Genomic DNA, 19,385 nt, shown 5'->3' with positions numbered 1-19,385 from the left:
GCGACAGTGTGTGCTGGCGGAACTTCAGTGCGACTTAGACGCGGGCGTCGGATGGGCTAAGGCCAACAAAAATGGCTAGAAGCATCGAAGGCGCGCGCCTAACCCTGTCATCGCGAATCAAGTAACCATGTAAGCATAAGAAACTGGGTCGCATGCGAGTTGTCCATGTCAATTCTTCGCGTTAATGTCAAAGACGCGAAGGATTGAACCATACCGATGGAACTATTTGGGTGAACATCTCTTGACCCTCCTCCAGCTGACCCGTTTTGGTACCACCCTACCCAATGGAGGCAGATAAGACTGTGAGCCGCATTTACGCATGGAAATCCCTGTTGCCCTTGAATAATGATGGTTTGAGGTTCTTCTGCTTTCAACCACGGTCTTAGCCATGCATCCCTCTTCCCCCACATGGGAATCATATGGCCTACTCCATCGCTCTAGTACCCACGGAGCCCTTTGTCAAAAGGTGCTGACAGAACTTCCCCTAAATCAACTTCGTCGAAACTCATGCTATGTTGGCGGGTTGTCAATGAATCTGAGCGCGTCGCTGTGCCAGTCCATTAATGTCGGATTCATCCAACCAAGCTCAACCATTCGTTCTTCATCCCAAAAGACGTAGCCGCAGGCTCTGAGACGAGCTGTCTCCATTACCAGGACGATTCGCTTGCGAGCTTCAAAGTTGGGTTGCCCTGACCATCTTTGGGTCACCCAGTCCCAGGTCCTACGTGGCCCGTCTTCAGTTGTGTCCCGGCCGACTGGATAGTGAGTGTCTTTATGGGCCCCCGTCATTTGAGAGTACTCGATCAAACAGTGGCCTTCGTAGTATTCGAATGTTTCGCGTAAGAAGCCGCCAAAGTCGCAGACAGGTTCGTCAGGTCGGTCAAATCCCAGTAGATCATGTCGTTCCGCCCAGGTATTGCAAAGTGAAATGTCATTTATCTCTTTTAGCCCTCGGGCTAGTAGATATTCAATGCGTGCGTCCCCATAGTAAAGAGCGGTGCGACAGCCTTTGATGCTGTGTAGAGCCACGTCGTTGTACACTATTCATAGATTGTGCCTTGGTCAGCAACAATGAAACGAATGGGGCTTTGTCGAACATAGGGTTCCACCTATGAACTTCAAATCGAGAACTTTAGTTTCAATGGAGCTCAAGCCTACCTTGGGCAATAAGGCGCCAAAGTGACTCGTAAATACAGCCAAGCTGTTCATTCTCCCATGGAGGGCTGCCAGCAAGGAACTGCATTTGCGCCTTCATCCCACCATCTAGATCGTCCATGTTATCTGAGCCATCGTCTGGGTAATCGTGTTCAAGATGCTGATGCTGAGGAAACAAGATTCGATAGGTCTCAAATCGATACAGCGCCCGCTGAATGCGGAGGAGCTCTGTGCTGGAGGCGGGCTTTATCTCCACGTGGGGGTGGATGGATTGAATACGTGCGAATATCTCTGATTCGATCCTCAATGATGAAGACTTCACGATCTCGTGCAGTTGGATTACAGAGTAGGCCCCATGCAGAGTCCAGCGGAAATGATGCGGTGTTTCTTGGTCTCGGCGTAGGAACTCGGCGAATGAGACGTTGGCTACCACCAAGCGATTCTGAGACCGCAAGAGATCTACGGCTCTTGTGAAGCGCGCAGCTTCAAACAGCAAGTCCTTCCCGATCTCTCGCTGGACAATCGCTGTGACGATGGGCGCTGGGAAGGCGTAAAACGCGTGAAACAAGGTGCCGCAGGAGTGGACTGTCGAATCCAGACTGCCAATATCGGCTGAGTGAGACAAAATAATTCTCAAAATCTCCGCAGGCAGCTCGGTAACTCGCAAGCGGCCGCCGTTGTTAGGCTTTTCCATCTTGGCAGTATATCTTTGAGGGTTGCTTTATTCAAGGCACCTGTCTCATGTGTTGTTGACGATGTGGAGGATTTGTTTTCGGAGCGCACCGGCCATTCGGCTTATGATGGTCGCTTCGCGGACCAATCAACAGCGTTACGAGGAATCAGATTCACGCCTGTCTTAATATGAACAGCTGGCGCAAGCTGGCCACAGCTGAGTTCAGCTGATGTTTTTAAAAACGTGAATGCGTCCATTTCTAATCGGGGACGACAATAATATCTGCCGTGTGGCAGCACGCCGAGGCTATCGGAGCTAGACCGTCGTTAAGACCCACTTATCCCGGGTCTGAACAGTCCGCAAGGGCCTTCAAATCGGAGGACTGGGCCTCATTCGCCGAACAGTTCAATTGATTAGAGTAAGAAGAGACCGTCTGCCTATTCTTCTAACGGATGGAGAAAGTCGAGAGATGTCAAAAAGAGGACGTACGTTATCTTGGCAACCTGCGATTGCCTTGGAAGGTCATGCTGCGCTGTTCCTGGGAAAACACAATGATGAACTTCGACACATTTCCAAAGGATGACTCAGATGTCCAAATGATAGAGCCGGGGTCGTTTGCAAGTTCTCAGCAAGCCCCGACTTGGCAGACGGCCAGCCTGTTGAACCAACATGAACAACGCAGGGTGGCACCACTTGCCAGACATGAGTCTGGATTCCCGAACCGCCATGACGACTTTCGCTTGAACCCCTGTTCGCCCAATCTCCTGTCGGCGTTAGGGGTCTTGCGGTGTGGCTGACCAGGGGGTTAACCTTGGCCAACTCATCACCAACCAAGAACTCCTCCGACCAAGGGAGCATGACGTCATGTTTCTCACGCCCCCGCCAAGAGTGTGATGGCATCGAATGAGGTCAATGACTGAAGCGCCTGCAAAGCAATGGCCTTGGAAATTTGGCCTGCGCTGGCCTTGATGGCGTTTCTGTAGTTTTGGAAATAATTGACTATATCTGCATGAAGGGTCCCAGACTTCTGTCGGCTGCATCCGATCCCGTGTGTGTACCTACATTAATCACACAAGGATCATCCCCCGCAACCACCATCTGCGAGATCCAGCAATTGACGAACCACTGAGAGAAAAATGAGACGAACGACACAGACTCTGCTAGTTTCGCTAGCTGCTTCATCGGCACTTGCACAGTCAGACCTATCATCAAAAAGAGGTCTTGCATACAAGGGCGACGACCACGCCTCCGACAACCAACTTCTGACTTCAGAGGAGTCATTGATCAGCTGGTACTACACATGGTCAACATGGCCAGCCACCAATCTCAACAACTCAATTCCTTTTGTACCCCTCATCCACGGTGTCGATGAAGCGGAGGACTCGTCACTCACAACAAGACTCAACAACCTCCCCTCATCGTCCACCCACCTCCTCGCCTTCAACGAGCCAGACGGCACGACCGGATCAGGCGGCAGCAGCATCGACCCCGAAGATGCCGCCAAAGCCTACATTGAGCACATCCTCCCGCTCCGCGACTCGGATTCCCGCAAGTGGAACATCAGCCACCCCGTAGTGACCGGCTCTCCGCAAGGTCTTGAGTGGCTGCGCAAGTTCAACGAGTCGTGTTACGACATTGACGACAATGGCTGCCCGACCGACTTCATCGCTGTGCATTGGTACGGTGACTATGTCGGTCTTCAGAATTGGCTCGGATCGCTGCGCGATTTCTACAACGAGACCTCGCCGAACTTGAAGTACTGGATCACCGAAATGGCGCTGCCGCAGCAAGACACCGATGCAACTTTTGCCATGATGAACCAGAGTCTGTCGTTCCTCGACGACGCTGACTACGTCGACGGTTACGCGTGGTTTGGCGCCTTCCGCAAGGATGAAGCCAACGCGTGGACTGGCAACAAGGTTTCGCTCTTCGACGACGACGGTGGCCTCACCGAGCTTGGGGCCTACTACCTGGGTGGAGATGAGCGAGGCTTTGAAGAGGGCCAGAAGGGCAATTTCGCCAGCTCTCTGTCCCCGACAAGAATTCTCCTTTGGTCTGCGATTCTTGCTGCTGTGGCGACTGTCTGGTAAAGCCGGCAGCTTGATCTTTGATGCAGCGACACCAACACAAACTACGCGAACACGATTTTGACGGACATGATCTACCTTTCTTGCATATTCATGTGCCGGTCACATGAATGTTGACGTATGAAGACGAAGAATGATACCTCCTAGAGTTTTCCTTCTGTTTCCGGATTATTGAGCGAGCATTATACCACAGAGACTAGCATCAAACCAATTGAAATCATACAACAGACAGTGCGTTCGTCCTTCATAATCTGACCTGTGATAACCACTGGCGGACATTGCTGCAACAGTCAAAGTCCGCCATCATGGCTGTCTGTGCGTGGCTTTCATAGTCCGCTCGCAATCCCTGTCCCGTGATTGGCTGTAGGGAGGCTAGTTTTGACTTCAACGGTCTCCGCCCGTCTGCTACCGGGGTTAAGCAAGACAGGGAACCCGTACTCGGGTTCTGTAGAGCAACGGAAAATGAAGTCTATACACAGCACGTAGTTTACTGATATATGTGTCCGTCAACCTGCCGTCACTTGGAAGTCTCCTGTAGCACATACTTCAATTTGCATCACTCTCCTCCCGATCAACTTCAAAGTCTTGCCAACAGTCTCTGCAGAATGCCGCACAGCAATACTACATGGTCACCGGAAAAGGACATCAAGTCTTTGAAGGGCAAGTCAATTCTCATCACTGGTGGCAGCAACGGCCTAGGAAGACAATCTGCTTTGGACCTGGCGAGACACCAACCCACAGAAATATGGCTTGCAGCCCGTAGTGCGTCAAGAGCCGAAGCCGTCATCGATGAAATCAAGCAACTGGATCCTTCTGTGTCCGTCAAATTTCTCCCACTCGACTTGACTTCCTTCTCATCTATCCGAGAGGCCGCTCGCATCTTCTTGGCATCCGCCACTCGTCTCGACATACTCCTCTTGAACGCCGGCGTCATGAATGTGCCTGTCGGCAGTGTGACCAAGGAAGGATACGAGATGCACTTCGGTACCAATCACGTCGGCCACGCCCTCCTCGTCAAGCTTCTGACTCCCCTATTGCGCCAAACTGCACAGAGCAGCGAGGTCCGAGTTGTCTTGGTCAGCTCTGTGGCGCACAAGTTTGGTCCGTCGGGAGGGCTGCAGTTCGATAGCTTCAAGCCAAAGACAGGTAACAGCGGACTCTCTCCCAACGCTCTCTATGGCCAAAGTAAACTTGCGAACCTGCTGTTCGCGCGTGAGATGGCTCGCCGATGCCCCGACTGGACTACTGTCTCGATCCATCCAGGAACCGTCAAGACGGATCTGCAACGTTCAGAGAGTGGGCCATTTCTGATCAAGGCGTTCCAGGCAGTTGTGGTTCCTCTGATCGGAGTTAGTGTAGAGGAAGGGGCGAAGAACCAGTTGTGGGCCGCCACCGCAGATGGCGTTCTGAATGGGGAGTACTATGTACCTGTTGGTGTTCCAGGGAAAGGCAGCGTACTTTCAAAAGACGAGGATCTCGCAAGAAAGTTGTGGGATTGGACGGAAGCAGAGCTTAGAGGTATTGAGCCTTGAAGCGGCTGGATATGTTGTAATATCCTCACGGATAAATAGTACGTACGCCTATTTGATAGACAATGACTCTTGCGCTATACGCCCAAAGAGAACATGAAGTGTTTTAAAGATGTTTCGAAAATCATGAAAAGAAATCAAGGCCAATATCAAGTCTGTATGAAGCCTTCGAAGAATCAGAAGAAGGGGACAGTTGTGAAGATGCTGAAGTAGGCCACCCAAATCCAGACTGCCAAATTTTATCCTTCACGTTGAAACGTCTTGTGAAAGACTCGAGACTGCCGTTGGAGCGCATGGACTTGCCGCTCATTACTAAATCATCAGCAGCCCCGTCTGGCAAGTGTACCTGAATGTCACGAACTCTGCAATTTTCTGGCAGGATTGGCGGCACGGGTGCCCCGCTCTTGCACTTCTTTGGCGCTGTCGAGGCGGCGTCGAAGCTCTTGGAAAAGAGATCGTCGTAGAAGTTGGCTTCTTCCAGCCGCATGACTTCTGAAGCAATTGCAGCGGCCATTGGCGCGTCCCATATTCCCTCCTGATGTTCATCTGTCGCCAGAACCCCGATAGCCTGGCGCCTGATGTAAGGGTTTCTGCATTTCAGGCCAACGAAGTAGAGGGGAGGGATGATGCCCATGTCGGCCGTGAAATTGAAACCAGGATGGAGTCCGTATGCCATCTCTTCAACCATCATTGGCAGAGCGAAGGTCAGTAGGCTCTGCGACAGGCTTATGATGGACTCAAATTGCCGGAGGTGTTTGTCATATATCGACTCGTTTGCTGGCTGAAGAGTCGTATCAACAATGATCTGGGCCATGGTGTGGTAGATCGGGATTAGGTGGTAGGCAACCTTTTCTTTGGATGATAAATTCGTCCACCAGCTGCCTTTGACGCGATTAAATGTCTGGAGCCAGACGCTGAGGTCATTCTTCAGTCGCTGCTGGGCACTGAGGAGCTCAAAAGCGTGCGAAACGTTGTCTTCCGGGGTTTGGCGCCGAGCTCGCTCCTGTAGTTCGTAGACGGCTGAGAGAATGGTGTCCAACTGCTGTCTCGCCCCGTCAAGTGAAACGAAAGAAGTCAAGACTGTGATGTCTAGGCGTGGTATCTGTGCAGAAAGTTTCGCGTTCTGTAGCGCGGCGGTCTTGACGAGCCTTGTTTGGACATCGAGGCGCAGGAGCGCTTCGACTAGGGCATCTGGTGGGGGGCAAATTTCGGAGTTGGGGTCCTTCGATGGACGCGGTAATTGTTCAAGTAACTTGAGTCCGCTTCTGAGATGGGCATATCCGGTTTCGAAGCGTCGTCGCACAAACTCTACACAGACAAACAGTATGCAAGACGCGATGGCGACGCGGATAGACGTCGTATTTTGCGAAGACAGGTTTGTGTTTAACAAGGTAATGGACTTGTTGTAATGGCGTAGGATATTGCATTCCCTGGTGCCTTGATCTAGAGGCCTGTGTTCATCAACCGTGGTGCCATTGAGCTCAATCTCGTGCGCGGACGCTAGTGCTAGCATGGCATGCAACACTGCCGGCTCGGTTGAGCCCATTTGCAGGACGAGACTGTGCCAAAAGCCGGAGTGGAAAACCCCGGTCAATTTGATCGTGGTTCGCCTGATGAACCACTCAAATTGTTTCTTTTCAAAGTCCGATAGCTGGCTGATGGCTCCAGTGTGGGTGTTGTATATGGAGATCGATAGACCTGATGCTGTGGATCTTGTTTGCCGGTTTCCCCGGTCCCAGATCCCGTACCCATCACAAGTTCTGCCAGTGAGGATGCATTTTCGACAGGCAGGCTTCGTTTCGTCGCATTTGATCTTGCGGGTTCTGCTCTACGTTAGGAATCCTGGTAACAGCTGTAAAGAGGATAGCTAGACAGGGTTTACCTGCAGGTTTTGCAACCTGTCTTCACTCGGACAATTGCCCGCGACTTGGGCTTCGATCCGCCCCGCACGCGGGTCTCGTCCACCATGACAAATCAACGCTTTCTAGGATCTTTCAGGAGATGCAGTATGTACGTGAGTCAGAGATGAGTTCGAGTAGTACTCAACTAGACCAAACACTTCGAAGCCGGTATGTTGAGAAGCAAGGTTCAAAGGAAATGGCGACGGGCAAGTCTGTGTGGGACAAGCCGGAAGACACTTGATCGCATTCGGATTTAAGAAGCTTATTGGCGATTGGCCGGCTCGCAATTGACCAAAGGTGATTGGCTCGGGCTTTATGGAGAATACGACCGATCATCAACGAGAAACAGGGGATTCACCAATTAGACAACAAAACCTCTCGGCCGATAGCCCGGCCGAGAGGCCTTTGCAACCAAGTCACCCTCGGCACTGTCCCCGACTCAGACGGTACGGGCTTTGCTTACTCGACAGGTTGTCGCCCACGCGGGGAAAGTCAATTGCTAGCGAGTATGCAAATTGTGAAAGTCTTGGGCCTAATCGCCGTGTCCAGAACATTATTAATGCTGATGGGTCGGCACCGGCGACGTCACCTGTAGGACCAATGCCTGCAGCCAAGCCCAAATCGCATGCGCTTACAGTTGCCGAAAGACATCATCTGATGCTTAAAGATCAAGAACATCGAAGGCAAGACCATTTAGTTTGAGGCTTCGTGTCAGTCTTGGCCATAACAAACTTCAACAAATGTCTCCTACGGTTAAGAGCACGGCTCCCATTGACAACATGATGAAAGCTGCCGTGGTCAAACAAGTAATAAGCTCCGAACTGTCCTCTATGATTGTCAATTTTCATTTACTGACCCTATTGTAAAGTTTGGTGTCCCGTGGTCGATAGAAGATGTTCCCGCTCCCTCCGCCGAATCCCTCGATGACCATGATATCCTCATCAAAGTCGCGGTCGCATCGTTCTGCCATACCGACATAATGGTATTGAATGGCGTCTTCCACGACAAGCCGAGCGGCCTCCCAGGATCCCACGAGCCATCTGGCACGATCGTTGCCCTAGGCCGGGAGGCTGCCAAGAGCTTTGCCGTCGGTGACCGGATCATTGCCATTGGGATTCGGGGCCCCTGCGGCAATTGCATGGACTGCAATGGTCCAGAGGAGTTCCAACTTAGCTGCAAGTTCAGCAAGGGCTACGCTGGCATTTCTTCGCCTGGAGCTTTTGCAGAATACACCGTACTAGACGACCGTTTTGCAGTCAAAATACCGGATGAGTTGAGCTTCATCATGGCGGCCCCGCTGACCTGTGCCGGATGCACTAGCTGGCGCGCTGTCAAGAGAGCAGCAGTCAAGCCAGGGGGATGGCTCGGGATCGTTGGCAGTGGAGGTGGTCTGGGCCATCTTGCAATTCAGATTGCGAAGAAGCAGGGCATCAACGTCGTGGGCATTGAAGCACGAGATGTTGCTTTGGAATTGACAAGAAAGGCTGGTGCCTCGGCCGTGGATGTCAGACCCGGGAAAGACGTGATGGTGCAGCAAGTTCAAAGTCTGATAGGGTCACGGGGTGCCGGTAAGGGCGACGACTTGTGCGATGCAACAATTGTGCTTAGCGATGCCGAGCCGGCTCTTGAGACGGGCATGATCATTACAAAAGGGCACGGCCTAGTGGTTGAAGTGGCGCAGCCCAAGCCAGTCAACTTTCCGTTTGAAGAGATGATATTTAGAGACATCAGGGTGATGGGGTCTAATCTTTCCAGTCGATCAGAGCTTGCTGATCTAGTGAGGTTTGTTGTTGAACAAGATGTGGAAGTTGAGACAACCGTTTTCCACGGGCTACAGAGTTTGCGTCAAGTTTATGAGTTGTCAGAATCTGGAGCCTCGGCGGGAAAGGTCGTGGTCGTTATAGACAATACCCAGGTCTAGGTTTCATCACAAATTTTACTGCAATGCAGAAAGGAATAAAACCCCGCTTTACAAATTCTACAACAATTCCACAAGGCGCCACAAATAATTGCTCTTGATTCCAGGCTGCTTTCAGAGACCGCGATCAGTCGTGATCGGTCTGTGGCACAGACATGTCTCGATCAGTCGCGGATCACGATGTCTGTGGTCGTAGAACGCCACCATCATGTTCCGGAATATCGGGCGGAAAATCGGGAAAATGCTACGATGAATCAGAATCAACACTATCACCAAGCCGCACATCTTTCAAAACCATTGCACGGGATACACAGATTGTAGACTCAAAAGATTATCATTCTGCAGATTGCCTCCATCATACTGACCGATGAGAGACGTCCTATCGCGACTTTATCATGGAACTTTTGGGATCTTGTCTCCGATTGCACAGAATCAATCACACCTCGCGCCCAGGTCTGCATTGCAGCGGCAACAATTCCACATAACTGCTCTATTGGAGCTCTGGCAGAACACAGAAAGATTTCTAATATGGAGCAAGATTGAGTCACACCGAGGAACTTGCTGAGCCGCTCGAATTGGGGATCATCCCGAACCCAATCGGCATGCCGAATCTGCCTCCTGTGGACTCTCACTGGGGAACACCGCCCACTTCACGAGGCAAAAAGACCTTACGTTCGCCCTATAGACGAGCACTGGCCAAGCCTCGGCCGAACTATCGCTGCCGACTGATGAAAATAACACTTTTTACATTACAGGCAAGACCTCCGATTGGCCAGGACCACATAGACTCTAGCGAGAACGAGTGTAGGAGATCGCCAAGCCCACTACGACCTCCGCCTCTACGGTAAACACCGCTCGCCTAGGGCAAAGGTCCTCGTGCACAAAGCGTCATGAGCGGGCGCAGAGCTGTATACTCCAGTCGTCTTGATGTAAAGATCGCTTGGAAATTTGAAACCATGCGGCCTCAGCACAGGGCAAGCTCCCCGATCCCCAACACGATCCCCATTCCGCATACGTATACTAAGTTGCTGTAAGCCTAGGCAATTAGTCAGATAGCGTAGATAGCTAAGACCGTGGCGTTCGTCTGGACCATTAAAAAGCTCGGGCGATTTCCCGATTTCCCACTGATTATTGAGCTGCTGTAAGACGCCCTCGTCGACAATGATCACGACAGCAACAAAGATGAACTCGACATCATCGACGGAAAATGACGGAAAATCTGGCGTTCTACGACAGGCATCGAATTCGAGCCATAGCGACAATGACGCAGCAAATGAGCCAAGCCCCGAAGCCGTCAAGCTGCCTCCTGGACGTAGAGTGGGTTCCGGGCCTGGAAGAAAGCCGAAGGCTTGTAAGTGCCTCTATTCAAAGATTCCGAATGTTGATGCTAACAAAATGTTAGGCCTTGAATGCAAGAAGTTGAAAATGAAATGCGAGATTTTTCCTGGTGATAGAAAGTGCAGGCATTGCCTTAGACGAAAGGTTGACTGCATCATCAAAAGAACATATATGGCCCAGGCCGACTCGGAGGAGTCGCGAGCTCAGAGCTCGCCAAATTACGAGTGAGGTCAAAGTCAACGTCCTTGTGAACGCCGATGCTGACAATCCAAAGAGACAAGATCGATGCAATGCGAGAGGAGATCCAGCAGATGAGGCAGTCATTGGATGCTGTATTGGGCAGGGAACAGAATAATAAGTCCATCAAGAATCCCTTGCTCAAGAAGCAATCAGAGAGCACAGAGAAAATCGACAGTCGGCATGAATTACATGTTGGGACAACACCAAGAATCCTAAGTCCGCCCAAATCGTCGTCCGCGCGGGATGGCTCCGCGCGGGGAATAGGGGGGCGGGATGCCAACACGCGATTGGCCATGACCCGCGAGGATTCGCCCAACCCAGTGTCTGATGATGATCAACAATACGGCCCTGAGACATTGGAGGAACCAATGGGTAGTCTCTACGAGGTGACGCGACTTAGGAATGTCCGAAGTAACCAAGCCAACACCCCTCAACCCATACCCCCCGACGACAGCCACTTGGACGATTTCATATCCCGCGGAGCCATATCTGAAGAGAAGGCCGAGGAGTTGTACAACATGTAAGAAGTGCCCTGGCTCTCTTTCTCAAGGTCTTCCGGATTGTATTCACGGTCACTGCTTCAAGCCAACTTGCTGACCGCCATTCGTCCCAGCTTCCTCAGGACTCTAAACCACTACCTTTGGGTTGGTCTCGAACAGGTTCATCCATCATGGACATCAGTACGAAGATCGTCCGAACTCCTCGCGGCCACCATCCTGACAGTCACTGCACTGCACATACCAACATCGTCTGACATCTTCGACGTCTGCTACAACGAATTCCTCTCGCTTGTGTCATCCTCCATGTTTTCTCGCTATCACTCGGTCGATGATGTTCGCGGCTTATGCATATCAGCTTTCTGGCTATCAGAGCACTCTTGGAAGTTGACAGGCCATGCTATACGTATTGCAACTGAGCTCGGCATCCACCAGTCTTTTATACACGCGCTCGAGGGCGACAAGGAACACTTCCTGAGGGCAAGGCTCTGGTATATGCTTTACGTTTGTGACCGTCACTTTAGTATTGCTTATGGTCGACCTCCTACCGTCGCGGAAAGCATACAATTACGAGAGTATGAACTGTTCCTAGCCAGCCCCTTCTCTGGTGTGCTCGACATCCGAATCCTCAGTCAAGTCAACCTGATGCAGATTCTGACGCGTGTCTACGAACGGTTCTCTGAACGCCCTCTTTCGACCATCAAAGGGACTTGTGCAGCAAATGGGAAAGCCACAAAGGTCAACGAGTCAGCAGGAGTCAGAGGACCGCCGAAAATATCTGCAGCAATGCTTGCCGAATCCGACTTTGACACCCTCCGAAGCTTCAACGTCGAAGTTGATCACTGGCGTATGCGATGGTACCCTCGACAGCCACCCAGCCCCTTCATCGGACAGTTCACAAATAAGGGAGTGATTCTCTACTCATACTTCGCCAAGCTTCAGATCAACTCCCTCGCGATCCGCGGTGTATCGATCAATTCCGACAAGTTGTCCACCGAGCGCAAAGAGTTCGCCAACATGGCAATCTCAGCTGCATCGAGCATTCTCACACTTGTTCAGGAAGAGGAGGATTTGAGGAGAGCATTGGTTGGAACACCCCTATACGTGCACACCATGATCACCTTTGCAAGCGTCTTCCTAATGAAGATTGCTGCTAAGTGGGGTAGCATAATGGGACTCAACATCGAATATGCTAATGTATCTCGTCTCCTGGACAGGATGATAGCTGTCTTGAAAGATGCAGTGGTCTCGGACAAGCACATGCTAAAGCATATCGGACGAGGACTGGAGAAGATGTTGGGACGCATAAGAACGACCCGAATGCTTCAACACAGCAGCAGAGAAGAAGGCGATAAGGAAATTTCCAAGCGCAATGTTCGTCTGGAATCACATGATTGGCGCCTTGCTTCTTATGATGTTGGTACGGCTGGCTCCGACGGCCTAAGCATCAGGGGTTCCGAAAAGGATCTATTGAGCCCACCCGATTTCGGGACTCGGAGTACAGCTCAGAGTTGGAATTCTGAGTTATACGCGGAACCAGGACAGGAATCAATGGCAGAGCTTGCGAACTTTGGGGACGAAATGACCGGCATGAATGACACTCTGATATATCAAGCTTTCGGAAACGGGTCTGCTGGCGATGTTTATAACATGCTATCTAGCCAGTTCTTGTACTAAGTGCAGATGCCTTCTGTCTATCTACTGTGTGGCGTTACTGAGGAGCAAAGGGCGGACCACAGACAACTATACTAGAATTGAATCTGTGTAATATTCTTAAAGGGAAGACCACCCGAACAGGAAGTCACGCGTGATTGTTAATAATATAAGTCTTTTAGTCCTACACTAGATGTAAAGCCATATGGCAATGAACAGCCACTTCAATGGGCCGCGATTCCAGCCCTGGCCGCAATCGGACACATTTAAAATGAATTGAAACGCGTGTATCAATTTCCCATCGACCGTTTCCTGATCCTAATCATCTAATGTAGTAGAATCCTGCGAGAAACACTGTTCACAAGTCAACTCGATCATGAAGGGTGCCGCTCTTTTCGAATCGTATCCGTATAAGCGATGAGGGAATAACACCCAGTTCCACGGGGCCGTATGGCGTGAAATTGAGGGTGGGATATATATCAATCTCCGGCCGCACTTAGCCAACCATCGCTCTTCGTAGCCGTATTTCACCATCGTAACATTGCAAGGCTGGATTTGTGCAGCTGGCTTCCGTGGCACTTTACATGTGGTGTCAGTGTTCAAAAACCAGTTATCTTGACTGATCACAAACTGATCTCCCACGGTGTAGGCCAATTGCCCATATTCAACGTCTTCTTCGAACCCCCCCCCTTGCTTCATGGTGCCGACAATTACTCCGTTGGAGACGTTAAGGGCAAATAGACGTGTTCGTGGACATCCACCTTCTTTAGGAACACCTATTTCCTCTTTAGATGTAGATAGCTCGCCGAACCACGTCTGTTCAGAGGTGCTTGATGGCTCCGGTCCATCCTCAATATCCGACGGCTGGCGCTCTCCCAAAGACGCCTTGACTGCAATCGAGGTCCCAAATGGGTTGAACGCTATGGAATGAATGTAATACACACTCAGAGACGCAAGGCCTGTGGTCCAAATTATAGCACCGGTGTTGGAATCCATGAGTCTTGCCTCATAGCCATGTGCCATGGCCAATTGGGTTCCATCGGGCCTGAATGCGATTGTCATCAAAGCTTTATAATCCGAACCCTGAAATGCTTGACACCATCGGATAGTGCACGCTGGAAAATTCCATAAGGAAACGCTTTCAGTATTTCCGTCGATCATTGCAATACAAGATCCGCAAGGTGAGAACATTAATTCTCGGATGGCATTGCCGGTAGTCTCGTGTTCGAAGCTCACAGCCCTAAATACAGCCGGATGGCGGGCCGAGCACTCGTAGACGACAAAGCCGGCAGAAAAGCAAACTGCGAGGAAAGTCCCATTAGAGCTCCAGGCAATTCCAAAACAATGACGTTGCTTGGTTGGAATTTCCCATGGTGTGTCAATGATTGCCCCTTCGTATCCCATGTCTTTGTTGTCACTCGTGTACCACAATGTCACCTTGCCGTGCGATGATATGACCGCCAGACGAAAGCCATCTGGAGACAGAGACAGGGCATTTAGACAAACATTATCATCGTTGTCGATGGTGCAGCGTGGAGCGTCGCTGATAAATCCCAAAGTGTTGATAGAAATAACTTGCACTGCGTCATAGTTCGTAATAATGTACTGTCCATCCGGGGAAAAAGAGAAATGTTTGCCAAGCTTCAATGCATGAGAAAGCTCTGATGAACCATTCAAGATATCCCGAAATTTGAGGACCTGACCTTTGCCAGCGTATGCTAAAATACCATTCTGGCTTACTGTCGGACTTATACAGCGGCCTGAATCAATGACAAGTGGGGCATCCTGCGATGCTGGGCCGTCCATCTTGTTGAGGTCCCATACAAAGGCGTCCGTGATAATTTCATCGAAGAGCTGGTCTTTCTTGAACGATCCAACCGTTGCAAGTAGGAGGCCTCCATCTGATGTTGTGACCTGAAAGAAGATATGGTGTTCTGGAGCTGAAACACGATGGATGAGCCTGAGTGATTCCGCACCGTAAACGCTAATCGAATTTGAATGCTCGTTGTCAATGAGAGCTATGAACTCCCCATTGTGAGAAAAGTGAACCCGACCGACCCGTTCGAGGCCAATGCCCAAGTATCTAGTCTTGAAGTCGTCCGGGCGGGGATCCCAGTAGGTATACCAACTGTGAATGACATTGAATGTCTCGCTCATTAGATAAACCCTACCATCACTCGTTGCACAGACAATTTTGCCGGTCGTTGCCGCTGACAAGTAAAAGACATGATAGTCTTCATCTCCGATGGAAAACGTCGTTTCTGAGCGCACTAACCAATCCCAGAGAAGGATTACACCTGATGCGAAGCCAATAGCAATCGTCCCGCATGGCGTGAAGGTGATGCAATTGATCTGGGTCATCTCTCTACTCCTTTCCAGGGTTCCAGAAGAAGCATTCCAGACATCAATCTCATCAAAGGTGACGACAGAAATGTACTGTCCGTCATGAGACCAGGCCATAGCTTTCACGACTGACTTGTACTGGTGAAGAGTTCGGCTTGTGGAGTCCCAGTCTTCGGCAACTTCTGGCATCTTGACAATCCAGTCTGGAACTTCACATTGAAATTTCTGCCTGACCAAGGAAGCCTTTGGTGCAAAGAGCAAAGCTGACACATAGACTTGGCATGGTGCGAGATTTATAGCGTGGTGCTTCTCGACGAGAAAACGTCGGGCATCTCTCAAAAATAGCAAGGCTTCTGACTGCATACTATCTTCATAGCTGGAGAATATGCCTTCGAGAATAAGCAAATCTCTGGGTGCCTGGTGAAGGAGATTCATCCAACTCATTGCTTCGAACCAATAGAGCAGGTATCGTGTAAGGAACTCATGGGCGTCCTGGACATGTATTCCACTACCGGACTCTCCGAGGTGCATGACCCAGTAGCGACATGCGTATTCGAGAGACCGAGGGATGTGCTGGTATATCCTTTCGCGAGGGATCTCGTCTCTTCGAACTCCCGGGTCATCCAGTCGGCAAAGATCGTTTCTCAACCCAAAGCCGGATTGATCAACCATAAATTGCAGGCAACAGGCGAAAAGGTCCTTGTGTGTAGACTTTTCGTCTATCCAGAAAGTTTGATCGCCGCTGGAGTGGGGCTGTAACAGATACTCTCGGAATGACAAATGGAAAAGCCTGACTGAGTGTTCTGGCTGGTCATCCTCAGGCACATCCAGGACGGAGTGGAGGCTGTTCAACAGGTAGCGGATCTCGTCGTTCTCGATACCCAAGAGCTCTCCAAGGGAAGTGATTGAGAGTGGATCCGCTAACAATATGATGGCGCCTACGACCTTGCGAAACCGTGCGAGTAGCTCGTTGCGTTCGAATCCTTCCAGATCCTCTACCAGTTGATCCAGTATTGGCCTATATGTGATTTCAATACCAGTCCGAAAGCCTTCGCTTTGACGCAGGACCTTATCTAACTGTGCTTGGGGTCTAAATCTTCGTCTTCTGTCGTCGATGAATTTACAAATGGTTGATGCGTAGATGAAAAGTGGAACAGAGGCTTTGACGACCTGTGTCAAGACATCGTTACCCGGCCAGTCTCGAGCAATTGCGTGAGACACACGTATAGCCTCTAGTTCACTCTCTATGAATGCCCGAATATCGTGCTCGATGACGGGCTCGGGTATGTCGTGCAGTGCCACGTCTTGATGAGAACCGGTTGGCACATCCTCGAGGAACCCCAGCCGGATGGGGACCTCGGGTCGACTAGTTAAGAAGATTCTAGCATTGATGTTGCATACTGTAGCTAGTCTGGAAAGTATTTTGATAATTAGTCGGCTGCTTTCCAGACTCTCATCAACTTGCGAACGATGCTCGAAACCGCACTCATCCAAAGCATCGACGACCAGAATCAGGGTAGGAAAGGTGACGCCGGATAGTTCGACACGACTAAGTGGCTCCAGTATCAGCTTGGAGAATTGAGCCTCCAGGGACTTATCCGGCAAGTCCTGGTCTTCATTGATGGCTCCTAGGATAAGGTTCTTGAGAGTTGGAACCCTTCCAGCGATTTGTCTTGCGACTGTTGTAACGAACAGTTTGGCCGTGTTGCGGCCCTCTCGGGTTCTGTTGAAGAAGAAGCTTGCAGCAAGTTGACCTCTGTCGGCAAACATCTGTGCAACTGTCTTTGATATGGTGGATTTTCCAGTGCCTGCCGGGCCGCGCAACCAGAAGATGCACCTTCCGTTCGGGTCGTCCGCCCACTCCAAAATGTCGCGAAGGAGGTCTTGTCTTGTGTCTTGATGACAAACTCGCGTTGAACCATTATCGTAAGAATCGAAAGCGGCGCCTGGGGCACTGGGAAGACTTTTGATGTCCTGTACGTCTTCACGCTGAAGCGCGAGATGCCTGGCTGGGTTAGAACTTCGCTTGAACGCATGGTTACGACCTCACATACATGTGATCTACCTGCAAGGCTGCTAAGAAACAGTCCCTCCAGTGGCGTAAACTGTCAATGTTCTGAGACACTTCAGTGCTTGTGAACGGCCATTTGAGTGATTTTCCGATCATTCTCATCCGGCTGGGATTCTTGCCCGGGTCAAGTCTCTCTGTCAACTCGAATAGCATCTTCTCGCATCGTTCTACATCCTGACGAAACGTTTCAGAGGCGTTGAGCTGTCTCGTATGGCTCTTTTCCGTGCTTGCGTCCCCGAGAAGGTCTCGGACCTGGCCAATAATCCGGGCAAGGGCCTCGCTCTCCTCTTTGAGTCTTTGGGCGTCTTCTTTTGCCTTGCGAGCTTTGTTTATGTATTCGCCACAGACGGTTCCGAGTTTTACGGAGAGATCAACGACGGCTATGACGTTGGCGACGACGCCAACAGCCTCCATGTTTGTGGTTGAAGATGCACTTCGTCAGCTGAGGACTTGGCTCCGCCGTGCGAGGGAATAGAAGGGGATAATCGCAGAGACCCTTGGGCCGAAACAGAGATCGGCTTCACTAAACGAGCCAATATCTCTTATGCTTGCAGTAGCCGAGGGCGTCGTGTGTTAGCAGTAGACGGCAGGGAATGCCATTTCATGCGATGTCAGCGCGAAGTTGAGGAGGGGAAACGAGGGCATGGCGAAGAGGGGTTGGCAAGTCGTGCCCAATCAAGATCGATTAAGACGGACGTGAGATTTTGAAACCTCAGGCATTGTCACAGAAAACTGCAGCACGTTTGATCTTATCTTCTGCTTCGAGCCGCAGCCTGCTTATGGATGTCTGGTTACACTCAGGGACATCCACCAATAAGGAGAGGTTGCCAAGAAATCGCATCTCGCGTGTCATATGGGACAGAGCTCCCTTATAGACGAAAAGTTCCAGAGTTGTAAGAATGTCAAGATTGATTGATGTCTTTTCTTCCAAATTAATATGTATTGTGGTGTGGCTGGTATCAATGCTCCGTCTGGCTACTCCGCTCTGCCCTTGTGCTTTCCTCCCTTGCTATCCAAATCTCTAGGTGGTTGTATTGAGCCAAACTGATGCATGACGCCTTTGCCATCCCGTGATATCCAAAACTTAATCATGAAATAACGCCCAGTAAATGTGTTGTATCGCGAAAATCCGTCTCCTCTAATCATCGAAGAGTCACCAGCCAAGGACGTTGAACCAGCTCTTGCGGGGGTCTTCAACGGCGCCGTCAAAGACCTTTTGGCGGGCGGCTTCGCTCTGGGGGTCCCTGTACTTGGCGAAGAAGCGGTCCATTTGTCGTGACTCAGTCATGAGTTGCGAGCGGACGTTCATGGCGATGGCAGAAACTGTGACAACAACGTTAGCAGGATGCTTCAAGTTGGTTGTTTACGAGGATTGGGAGGCTTACCAACGCCAACGGTGATGGCAGCAGGCAGAAACCTGGCAACAGCCGGGGAGGTGGTGGGAATTCTGGTGGGTTGGTTGACCATTTCGAAGGTTGTTTAGTGGGTTGAAGTTGAGGTGTGGGTTGGTGGTGGTGTCTGTGTAAGACTGGAGAGAGATTGCCGAATGCTGTGTAATTGAAACACTGGAGATGTTTGCTTTTTGTGTGGTCGATGTGGACTGGAGTGCATCTAAGATCCGGTTCTCTGATCGCAGTCATGGTGGAAGCATTTATAAAATCGATCATACCTGCTTCTCCCGAGCGTGGTGTGGTTGGCTTCTTTGGGTTTTCGTGCGTTGTTCGTTGATAGTTCGAGGGTGGTGCGGTGTCCGGCCGAGTCTGGTGGTGCGGTGGTGTGATTGCGTCCCAATGGCGCGGTCCAGTCATTGTCTTTTTTGCGGGTGGCTCTTCAGCAGCTGTCAAATTTGGTCTTGGGGACGCCGGAACCCCTGTCTGTAAGGCTCCTTCGGGCCATATGGGGATAAGATCTGACCCTAACTCGTTTGCTCTCCGCACTATTCCCCGTTGGTTCGTCCTGTGTCGACAGCCTTGGAAGTGG

At 50.8% G+C, this 19,385-nt stretch overlaps 7 protein-coding genes across 7 annotated transcripts; 3 read left to right on the top strand and 4 right to left on the bottom strand.

Annotated features, from left to right (window-relative positions):
* Positions 1–510: 510 nt before the first annotated feature.
* On the bottom strand, positions 511–1,849 carry CGCS363_v002557 (uncharacterized protein; the record flags this gene model as incomplete). The annotated part of the gene is made up of 2 exons (XM_036634406.1): positions 511–1,040; positions 1,159–1,849. 2 exons carry the CDS (start codon positions 1,847–1,849, stop codon positions 511–513), a joined length of 1,221 nt encoding a protein of 406 aa, XP_036500438.1.
* Positions 1,850–2,964: 1,115 nt separating this feature from the next.
* asl1-1 (Alkali-sensitive linkage protein 1) lies at positions 2,965–3,918 on the top strand (the record flags this gene model as incomplete). The annotated part of the gene is made up of 1 exon (XM_036634405.1): positions 2,965–3,918. The coding sequence occupies one exon, from the start codon at positions 2,965–2,967 to the stop codon at positions 3,916–3,918; it is 954 nt and encodes a 317-aa protein (XP_036500090.1).
* Positions 3,919–4,520: 602 nt separating this feature from the next.
* CGCS363_v002555 (putative oxidoreductase) lies at positions 4,521–5,447 on the top strand (the record flags this gene model as incomplete). Its single annotated transcript, XM_036634404.1, has 1 exon — positions 4,521–5,447. One exon carries the CDS (start codon positions 4,521–4,523, stop codon positions 5,445–5,447), a length of 927 nt encoding a protein of 308 aa, XP_036499857.1.
* A 121-nt stretch (positions 5,448–5,568) lies between these two features.
* Positions 5,569–6,957, bottom strand: atnN-6 (Aspercryptin biosynthesis cluster-specific transcription regulator atnN; the record flags this gene model as incomplete). Its single annotated transcript, XM_036634403.1, has 1 exon — positions 5,569–6,957. One exon carries the CDS (start codon positions 6,955–6,957, stop codon positions 5,569–5,571), a length of 1,389 nt encoding a protein of 462 aa, XP_036500439.1.
* Positions 6,958–10,445: 3,488 nt separating this feature from the next.
* On the top strand, positions 10,446–13,015 carry prtT-1 (Transcriptional activator of proteases prtT; the record flags this gene model as incomplete). The annotated part of the gene is made up of 4 exons (XM_036634402.1): positions 10,446–10,614; positions 10,666–10,825; positions 10,876–11,361; positions 11,455–13,015. 4 exons carry the CDS (start codon positions 10,446–10,448, stop codon positions 13,013–13,015), a joined length of 2,376 nt encoding a protein of 791 aa, XP_036499856.1.
* Positions 13,016–13,701: 686 nt separating this feature from the next.
* Positions 13,702–17,819, bottom strand: CGCS363_v002552 (Vegetative incompatibility protein HET-E-1; the record flags this gene model as incomplete). Its single annotated transcript, XM_036634401.1, has 3 exons — positions 13,702–13,767; positions 14,732–17,339; positions 17,389–17,819. 3 exons carry the CDS (start codon positions 17,817–17,819, stop codon positions 13,702–13,704), a joined length of 3,105 nt encoding a protein of 1,034 aa, XP_036499855.1.
* Positions 17,820–18,558: 739 nt separating this feature from the next.
* On the bottom strand, positions 18,559–18,872 carry CGCS363_v002551 (uncharacterized protein; the record flags this gene model as incomplete). Its single annotated transcript, XM_036634400.1, has 2 exons — positions 18,559–18,728; positions 18,791–18,872. The coding sequence occupies 2 exons, from the start codon at positions 18,870–18,872 to the stop codon at positions 18,559–18,561; spliced, it is 252 nt and encodes an 83-aa protein (XP_036500089.1).
* Between the last annotated feature and the right edge of the window lie 513 nt (positions 18,873–19,385).

Source organism: Colletotrichum siamense (assembly GCF_013390195.1).
Source record: "Colletotrichum siamense strain Cg363 chromosome Unknown KSG_Cg363_contig02, whole genome shotgun sequence".
NCBI classification, from domain to species: Eukaryota; Fungi; Ascomycota; class Sordariomycetes; order Glomerellales; family Glomerellaceae; genus Colletotrichum; species Colletotrichum siamense.
Note: the sequence above shows the minus strand (reverse complement) of the source record. Positions and strands in the feature narration are given on the sequence as shown.